Source organism: Ursus maritimus, unplaced genomic scaffold (genome assembly GCF_017311325.1).
Source record: "Ursus maritimus isolate PB19 unplaced genomic scaffold, ASM1731132v1 scaffold_1, whole genome shotgun sequence".
NCBI classification, from domain to species: Eukaryota; Metazoa; Chordata; class Mammalia; order Carnivora; family Ursidae; genus Ursus; species Ursus maritimus.
This window is the reverse complement of record NW_024423343.1, coordinates 55,107,823-55,117,619: the sequence shown is the minus strand read 5'-3', so window position 1 is coordinate 55,117,619 and position 9,797 is coordinate 55,107,823. Positions and strand designations below refer to the sequence as shown.

The 9,797-nt window shown below is 48.1% G+C and overlaps 1 protein-coding gene and 1 long non-coding RNA gene across 2 annotated transcripts in view; both read left to right on the top strand.

Moving 5' to 3' along the window:
- Positions 1–1,761, top strand: part of LOC121104421 — a 5,592-nt gene extending 3,831 nt beyond the window's left edge. The window contains exon 3 of the long non-coding RNA XR_005836751.1: positions 1,656–1,761. This is a non-coding gene — a long non-coding RNA (uncharacterized LOC121104421). The remainder of the gene's footprint in view (positions 1–1,655) is intronic.
- Positions 1,762–6,422: 4,661 nt separating this feature from the next.
- HOXD1 (homeobox D1) lies at positions 6,423–8,491 on the top strand. The gene is made up of 2 exons (XM_008687520.2): positions 6,423–7,068; positions 7,434–8,491. Exons 1-2 carry the CDS (start codon positions 6,423–6,425, stop codon positions 7,766–7,768), a joined length of 981 nt encoding a protein of 326 aa, XP_008685742.2. The 3' UTR covers positions 7,769–8,491.
- The last annotated feature ends 1,306 nt before the right edge of the window (positions 8,492–9,797 follow it).

Below are 9,797 nucleotides of genomic sequence, written 5' to 3'. Positions count from 1 at the left end.
GTGTGTGTGTGTGTGTGTGTGTGTGTGTGTGTGTGTTTGCGTGCCCACGCACATGCCCACATTAGGTATTATCTTCACCAAGTCTGAGTGAGTGTCCCATCCAAAGCTAAAACTAGGGAAAACATCCTCTTACCCATACCATGCTGATCAATACTTAGATCCTGGATGGCCAGTGAGAAATAAGTCTCAGGAAAATTAAAAACAACACGCTCCTGCTTCCCAGATATTGAGTCCAAGCTAATGCTTAGGACTAGGTCAGATCACATCGCTAATTAGAGCTCCTCTGCTTCCGGAGGGTACTCTCCAGGGAAGAGGAAGCCTCTTAGCAGATGTCAGAGAGCTTTTTTATATCATGTGTCTTTCAGGGAATGCTTGAAGCCACCCATTCTCTTTGAACCTCCTTAGGCTTCCCTGTGACACAGTGCAGTATAAGAAAGAGTGTTGAACATCCGACCTTGGCCATTTACATTGGGTGTGATGACAACAAGTAGTTTATCTTTTCTGTGTCAGTATTACTATTTGTAAAATAGAATTATGAAAGGATCAAACAAGATAAGGAAGGATGGCATTTTTGGAGATGCTCTAAGGGTGAGTAAGAGGTATTATTTCTTACTTATTAGATTGGCAAAAATAAAAAAATTTGCTATCCCACTGGGCTGCCAAGGTTATGGGGTAACAGGAATTCTCTTATGTTGCTAGTAGAAGGGTAAATTGATTGATTCCTAAGCAATTTGGCATTTTGTATCAAAATTGCCAGTGCACATACTTTTGACCAAGTAATTTCATGTCTGGGAATTTTTCTAATAGGTCAAAAACTTAAACATGTGTTTGTAATAGCAAAAAACTAAAAATAAGCTAAATACCCATTGATAGGGGATTAGTTAAATAAATTGTGGTAGGTATGCACAGCAGAACAGCATGAAATTGTAAAAATAAACCAGAAGGTCTGTATGCATTTATATGAAATGATCTTCAAGATACAATAGGGGAGGGCGCCTGGGTGGCTCAGTTGGTTAAGCGACTGCCTTCTGCTCAGGTCATGATTTCAGGGTCCTGGGATCAAGTCCCACATCAGGCCCCTTGCTCAGCGGGGACCCTGCTTCTCCCTCTGTGTGCTGCTCCCATCTGCTTGTGCTCGCTGACAAATAAATAAAATCTTTAAAAAAAGATACAATGAGGGGAAGCATGGGGCAAAAGAGTATATCTAATATGCTATCATTTATGCAAAAAAGTGGGGGAATTTATAAATAGATGGAGATGTATAAAGTATCTCTGGAAAGATACAAGAAACTAATAACTGGTGTTTATGGGAAGGGGAACTAGGTGGCTGAGGACAGGGGTGGGAGAAAGATTTTCACTGCGTACCATTGTGTACCCTTTGAATCCTGAACCACGTAAATTTAAATTTATTACCTAAATACCTAAAAAAATAAAGGAGCCAAAAAAAAAAAAAAGATTAGTACAAATGTAACTGACCTGGGTGTACCTGTGTGTGTTCACACAGGTCCTAAATTTGCACTATCCACCTACATTATCTAAGGACATTTCTTGTTTTGATCCCCCAGGGATCAAGCTCAGCAGGAGATGAGGGGATCCTTGACCCTTGCTTGGTGGAGGGGGTGGGGACCCAGATCCATCTCTGCCTTCTCTTGCAGGAAAAGCTCAAGGTGGGCCTCAGAAGTCTGGAGCACAGGGGCGCCTGCGTGGCACAGCGGTTGAGCGTCTGCCTTTGGCTCAGGGCGTGATCCCCGCGTTATGCGATCGAGCCCCACATCAGGCTCCTCTGCTATGAGCCTGCTTCTTCCTCTCCCATTCCCCCTGCTTGTGTTCCCTTCTCTCGCTGGCTGTCTCTACCTCTGTCAAATAAATAAATAAAATCTTAAAAAAAAAAAAAAAAGAAGTCTGGAGCACAAGTTTAGCAAACAAGCTGCAAAGGGGGGTGGGCAGCAAGCCTCCCAGTCAGCCACACAGGCTGTAAGGTCTCCCAGCAACAAGGGTGTTTTTCTCCTTGAACACTGCTCTGTTCTGAGTCCACCACAGTGTGGAGGAGGGGCTGCTTTACTCTTCCCTCTTTGTAAACTGTGGACAGGCAGCAGACTGTGGATAGTCAGGAGATCCAAGTTAGTTCCCTCATTTTTTGCAGGACAGTTTTGTCTTTTCACCTTTGAAAAAAGTGACTTCCTTTCTAAAATGAGGGGTTCGATGTCACTTATCTCTAAGGAGCCTTCTTGCACTGACATTTTATGATGTGAAAGGACCATCTTTAACCAAGGGAAGAGTTACAGCTTTCCCCTCTGGATCCTGGGAACTTGAACGCTCATTCCAGACAATTTGGGAGAGGTGGAAAGAAAGAAGAATTGGCTCCTCCCTCTTGAGACCCCCCATTCCTACTCCTTTTTTCTATTACCTCGAAACCACTCTAAAGTTTCTCCGAGGAGACTGGGATAGACAAAACCCTTTCACTTCCCACCTTACTAGCATCCCCAAAGCTGAGTTAGGAAAGTGGCAAGGAGCAGAAGCCAGGTCTCTGCAAAGCACTATTTTGTCAGCAAAACTTGGGAAACTCCTACTGACTACTACTTAAGGATATTTTGGGAAACTTCACCCCAACTAGACACAGGTCGGGCCTTAACATTCTCTGCCACTACCACCCAACAGTCTTCTGAACACTGTTCAGATTTACTCCTGTTCCAACTAGTCATGAGCTCTCATGGTGCTGGTCAAGGACCCCTCCCACAGAATCACCCCTCTCTCCCCACACTGCCCACCCCAACCCAGACCCTGAAGCAGAAATCCTCAAAATATGGTTCCAAAGAACCTTGCTTTAGAATCACCCAAGAGCCTTATTAGAACTCCTACTGGAGTCAGATAGATTGGATTAAAATCTCTTGGGTGGGCTCAGGAACCTGCACTTTTAAAGAAGCCAAGAGTTTGCATGTGCTCAAAATATCTCCAAGGGGTAACATGATGAGGCTTGTGGAGAGGGCTTGCAGGAGACTTCTTAGGAACAACTGTAAACACACAGAAGACCAGAGTGCCACCCTCCATCACTTCTGTCTTCTGTCTGCAGGAAAAAAAGCTTGTTGTTCAAATGGGAGACAAAGGTTGTCATGGGGGTGGGGGTGGGGGGGTGTCTGCCTTGGTTAGCAGTATGGGAGAGATTTCAAAGCATTCCTACATCAAACACAACCTGGCAATCAGGCTCCTCTGCTGTCACCTCCTGCTGAGAACTCACAGCACCAGGACCTAGCAGGGCAAGTGACCCTTGGGAATTCATGACTTGAACAAGCAATAAAATTAGTAAGACATTTCTCTCATACCCTGTGAACATCTAGGAAGCAAACTTTAAAAGTACTCAAAGTATGCTATGTTCACATCTTTCTACATACATTTCCTCCACTAATATCTTCCAATCTCTCCTTAGAAAATTATCGATTCAGATTCTTCTGGAGTAGATTTATAGTACAGCTGAGACGTGTGCCAGTAATGAATCCCTTGTTCCTTTGGCTTGAGAATATCTTTTTTTTGCAGCTTAGACCTCCCCTAACAAAACATTCTTACATAGGTCCTTGGCAATTGTAGAATCTGAGTCGGACATAACCAGAGTCTTGATTCCAAACTGAGCAAGTCAAGAACCAGTCCAGGAGTGGAGATGGCAACTCTGGGTCCCAAGGTGTAGGATATGCCAAGGCCTGAGAGGTTAAAGGGAGTAGAGAGGATGAACAGAATGCAGCTCTCTGTGTGCAATTATCAGAGAACTGCAATTGGGTCTGAACAAATATTGAATACCCCACCCACCCACTCTCACCCATAGTTTTGAAAACAAAACAACACAATTAAGAAAAAAATCTCATTCTCTCCTAGGACATTTTCTTCCATCAGCAAAAGTTCAATCTCTGAAATTTTGCTTCAGGGAAATAGTGTGGACAGCTTATGGGTGCATCAAAGTCAATGCTTAATTGTGATAGCAAGGACCCAACCTTTGCGCCAAATGCTTAGCGGCAGAAACCTTGTCCCTGTTGCAGTGAAGTCTGCCAAGGCGCCTAGGCTGCCCGTTTTTCCTGAAACCCTAGAGCAAAGGTGCTTAATTTGATAGGTTTTGGGCAGATTTGCCGGGCAATCAGGCCAGATTTTCTGTCCTACATCCTGAGCTGCAGGCCCCTGGATGTCCTCTCCAGACAGGTTTACAAGGCCATCCTCCTTCTTGACCTGTTGGGGCCTCTGGGCCTAGGGGCTGTGATTAAATGAGTACCTTTGGAGAGAAAGACTTACGGTTTTGAGATAGGAGTGTGCACACTGGGTCATTATGCTGGTAGAAATTGGCTATTAAAGTCTAGCCAGGGGTGAATGAAGTGTTATGTGACCTCAGCAGCATCTGAGTTGCTGATATTTTTGTATTAAGAGCACAGAGTGAGAGACAGCAAAGAAATACTTCTACATATGAAGCCTGAGCTAGCTCTGAAAATCTCTATCATTTCCTGATCAGGGAGCTAAAAAAGAGCCTCTGTTTCTCCCTTTTAAAAGACTATTTAGGACCTTTGTCATCTGATTGGCTATAGGAGAAAACTGAAGGAGCAACATCAAGTTTGAAGGGCAATTTTCAGCACAGGATTCTATTTCCCAATAAAATCCAAGATATCCAGCAGGGTGGGGACCCCAGACCTGTTAGCTTTGTGCTCATTCCTAGGTGTGTACTCTCTACCTACCCCCTCCCCACCTTGGCTCAACTTCAGCTCCAAGGGCAACACGTTTGGCGTGGCTTTCTTTATTCACAAGTTCACATCCCAGTAAGGGACTGGCTCCCTGGACTGTGATGGCTCCTACTTTCCAGGCTTCCTCAGAGTGGAATTTTAGGCAAGGACTCAATCGCTCTTTCATGACAAGTGCATCAGTAAAACAATAATAAAACCTCTGTCACCATAACTAAGAGGCTATAATAGATGAAATTCTCAAGGGCACTTGAATAAGCCAAGAGTAGACCCTATTCACACAGTTTTAGGAAACCACTCTCTTTCAGGACTGCTGTGTGTAAATAACATTTATTTATTTAATTTGTTATTTTCCTGCAGCCCCAAAGAGGAAAACATTACAAGAAATGTTCAAGGAAGTTGGAAAGTTTGTCAATGTAAAGCTTGTCTTTGTAACCCTTCTACTCTTCATTTCCTGTGCCAGTTGCACTTTTATTTCCCGTCTCTCTACGCTCAGTAAACAAAACCATATTATCAAGGGAAAGACGTGAGCCCATTAACATTGTGAGCCCTCAGATTTCACTCGCAAGAGACGACGCAGCACTTAACTGATGGAACAGAAGCTTTAATTGCTTCGAGGTACGAGCCTGTCCAAACCTCTGAGATCTGCCCGGTCCCTGGGAAACCTTTGCGCCCTGAGCCAAGCGCCTCAAGAGAGGAGGCGCAGCCCCGGTGCGGGTGCCAGGCTCCCAGAGAGGAGCACTAGCGTTCCACCACAAGGGCAGAATCTTTATTTGGACAACCTACTTAGAGGGGGAAATCTGGTAAACTTCCCCACAAGGCAGAAACCTCATCTTTTGTCCAAATCAAAACCTGGCGCTCCAACACGCATCCTTATCACGCCGCCACAAATGGAAGGAACGCGAACTGAAGGGATGCTGCGATGTAACGTGAAAATCTAGTCTAAACGTGAAGGTTTTGTGCCGCCCCGGGTACACAGCACCCAGGGCATACAATTTAGTCCCATAAATCGGAGGGAGGGAGAAAACGAGGAAAAATTAAATCTGTACTCTAGGTTTAGGAGAGGGATCACACCCGTCCCAGGAAAACAGAAAGCGCGGAGGACTCAAGAGTAGAGGGGGAGAGGAATACTTTACCTTCCCGGGGGGAAGAAGGCTATGAGCAATCCCCGCGGGCTGAAGTCTACGCTCCTTTTTAACCCCTTCCCCACCTTAGTGCCCACAACCCGCAACCGAGGGTTCAGCCACCCACCGATCCAGAAGAACAAGCTTCTCCCCCTCTATCCTCACCCGAGCGGCCAGTCTTGCCTTCCTCCTCCCGCTTCGTCCAGTACCTGTCCGGGCAGCAGGCGCCCTGGGCTCTCGCCCCGTCCTTCCCCAGGCCGCCCCTGAGCCGCGCCGGCTCTTTCCCGGGCCTGGGGGTGCTGGACGGCTGCCACCCGCAGGTTTGGCAAAGTTGGCGGCGGGGCAGGCGCGTGGAGCCGCGCGCCAGGCGGGCCCCCGGCCGTGCGGGGCAGACGCCCATTGGCCGGCCAGCGCCACGTGGCCACCCCCGCCGCTATATTAGGCCACTATTTACCTCCAGCTCGCTGGTCATGGCTCGGCAAAGGCAGCTCGGGTAGAGAGGAAAGGTGGAGCGGCGCAGCCCGCGGTGGTCCTGGCCGGCCCCGCACTCCGGCCCCGGCCTGCGCGGTCCGGCGGGAGGTCCGGAACCATGAGCTCCTACCTGGAGTACGTGTCGTGCGGCAGCGGCGGGGGCGGCGGCGACGTGCTCAGCTTCGCGCCCAAGTTCTGTCGCGCCAACGCCCGGCCCGTGGCCCTGCAGCGCGCCTTCCCCTTGGGCAGCGGAGACGGCGCCTTCGTCAGCTGCCTGCCCCTGGCCGCAGCCCGACCTGCGCCTCTGCCCCCAGCCGCGCCCGCGCAGCCTCCCGCGCCGCCCGCGGCCGCGCCCTCCTTCGCGCCGTGCACCCTGGAGGGCGCCTACGAGCCGGGTGCCGCACCTGCCGCGGCAGGGGGGGCAGACTACGGCTTCCTGGGGCCGGGGTCGGCCTACGACTTCCCTTGCGCGCTCGGGCGGCCGGCCGACGACGGCGGGGCGCACGTCCACTACGCGACCTCAGCGGTCTTCTCGGGCGGCGGCTCCTTTCTCCTCAGCGGCCAGGTGGATTACACGGCCTTTGGCGAGCCCGGCCCCTTGCCGGCGTGTCTGAAAGAGCCAGCCGACGGCCGCCCTGGGACCTTCCAGACTGCGTCCCCGGCCCCCGGTGCCTACCCCAAGTCGGCCTCGCCAGCCTCCGGGCTCCCCGCCGCCTTCAGCACCTTCGAGTGGATGAAGGTGAAGAGGAACGCCCCTAGGAAAAGTAAGTACTTGGGCCTCGGACCGACGCTACCTGGGTTGGGATCCGCGCCCCCCTCCGCCGGATGACGCTGGGCGCGCGTGGCAGTGGCCCTCTTGACGGCGATTTAGGACTTAATGGAGGAAAGGCGTTCCGAAGCATTATTAAAGTAGGCGCATTCCATTGAGCGTGCCCTCAAGTAGACGCTTAGAAAATGTGCCAGGCATTGAGGAAATTTCAGGAAGGAGCCCTCCGTGGAGCGTTTCTCCTGGGTTTACAGAGACCCAGGAGAAGTGCATTGTAACTTTGATTCTAACTAGCTCCACTGGTCGCCCGCGTTCTGTGTCCGCGTCCTCTCACCCCATTGATGCCTTGTGTTTACACTGCAGGCAAACCCGCCGAGTATGGAGCCGCTAGCCCCCCCAGCGCGATCCGCACGAATTTCAGCACCAAGCAACTGACAGAACTGGAGAAGGAGTTTCATTTCAATAAGTACTTAACTCGAGCCCGACGCATCGAGATAGCCAACTCCTTGCAGCTGAATGACACCCAAGTCAAAATCTGGTTCCAGAACCGCAGGATGAAACAGAAGAAAAGAGAACGAGAAGGGCTTCTGCCCTCGGCCACCCCTGTGGCTTCCCTCCAACTCCCCCTCTCAGGAACTAGCACCACCAAGTCTGGCAAGAAGCCAGGGAGCCCTTCTCAGGCCCAGGAGCCCTCCTGAGGTTTAGTCTTGAGGCTGAGAAACCTTGGCCTGCGCAAGTCAGAGGCCGCCTCACCCCTATCTAGGCTTACTAAGCTCAGTTTGGGATGGAGGTGAGCACGGGCAGACATTAACAGAGGTCTCACTAGGGAAAGAAAGTATCTTAGTGGCTTCTGAGTTCCAGGCTGTAGGCGTACAGATATCAGTTTCAGGTAGCTTAAGACACTCGTTTGTGTATTATTTGTGTCTTATCAGGGAAGATGTGCCCAACTGCCAGCCCAGCCCTGCTGCTATGTTGCCTAACTTAGTCATATGCAATTCTTTGGTGCAGAGTGGCCGAAGCATTAGATGCTGATCTCTGCCAACGCCCCCCCCCCCCATGGGCTCAGAAGAACATCAACCCAAAGTTTTTCTGATTTTAATTTAAAGGACAGGCTACATATATTCAGCTTGAGATGACCAAAGCTAGTTAGGGCCTTCTTGATGTAGCTAAGCTGCTTCAAGGATGATCTTCACATTTGCACTCCACTTGTTCTTTTCTTTTAAAAGCAGTTTCTACCTCTTCATGTGCCTGAGTGAAGATACAATCGCTGTCTAGTTAGTAGCTGAACAAATCCACAGGGTGGGTGAACACTAGAACCTTGATACCAGTTACTCAGACTGGAATGTAAATATATACAGTATGTATATTTTTAAAAAGGTTTGCTTGCGATGAACTTCTATATGACATTTCATGTCATAGCATGTAAGGGGTTGGAACTTTTTGTAATAAAAATTACAGAATCTGCTACTCTCTGTTTTTCCTTATACTCCTTTCATTTTCATTCTCTTTCTTAAAAGCTAATTTGGTTTCTTCTATTTGGAATTTCTTGATTCTGCTCTGGGAATTTGCTTAGATTGATGACTTTAAAAAAGAACACGTTTTACAGGTCGTATACACAAACAACAGGTGACGGACAATTATCTGAGCAGTTTAAGGGAGAAGAAAAGCTGCTCTCCCAAATAGTCAAGTAACTAAGGGGGCGCTGTACTTACTTTAAGTGCCCGAGTTTTTCAGTGAATGTGTAGACTGCACATTAACTCAAAGTTTAGGTGCCCACTGTGGGAATGTTGTAAAGCCAAGAAGACACTGCGGAGAGATCTCCTTATTCTTTTGTCTCTTGCTCTCACAACAGGAAAAGGCAACGTGAAGATTCTGTTAGTTGGTTAGTGTTCTCTGAGAAAGGCAGCTGCACAGCAAAAAGTTCTCAATGGCTGACTTCCCATTTCCAAAGTCAAGAATTACAAAGGCTGGCAGAGGCCAGTAGTCAGAGCTTTCCACTTCCTGTTACCCAGACTGACATCTGGCCTACGAAGAGAGCATACAGGTACCTTTCTGTTTTTAAAAATGAAATACTTTCAAGTGACTTCTTTGAAAGAAGATTCAAAGCACAAAATTTGTCGGATGGCAAAAGGGTACGTGGTAAAAAGCCTCGAAGCTTGTTTCCACCCAGCCCCCCAGCTCCTAACCCCGAAAGCACGCATGGTTGAGCAGGCTTTTATGCAACCTTACAGATATATTACGTGAAAAAATGCGGCATTGGTACACAAAGCCAAGTGGATACTTGGGACATTTGTCAGGGCAGTTCATTTCCCTCACTTTATGAACAACTATAGCTGTATCTTTAAAGTCTCTCAGTAGTTCAACCGAAAGTCTTCAAGGCCCAAACAATCCAGATATGAGCCTCAGCTCTAGCTAGATTTCTAGGTTCTAGTGTAGTGTTTTAAATCCAATTATTCAGAAGCCTAACAGTTGTGGAAGATTACTATCCCCCGATGTGATTAATTGTCTTAAAAGATTGAAATTACACCTAAATTCCTGTCCTTTGCATTCACAGTTTAATGGAGTTGGAGAAATAAAATTATAAGCTCTAACAAACTCAGCCGATTAGGGGGAAAAGATCTGTCAATATTATTCTCTCTTTGTTTTTTCACAGTTTCACTCTCTCTTTTTCTTTAAGGTTTTTATTTAAATTCTAGTTTGTTAACTAACACACACTGTAGCAGTTTC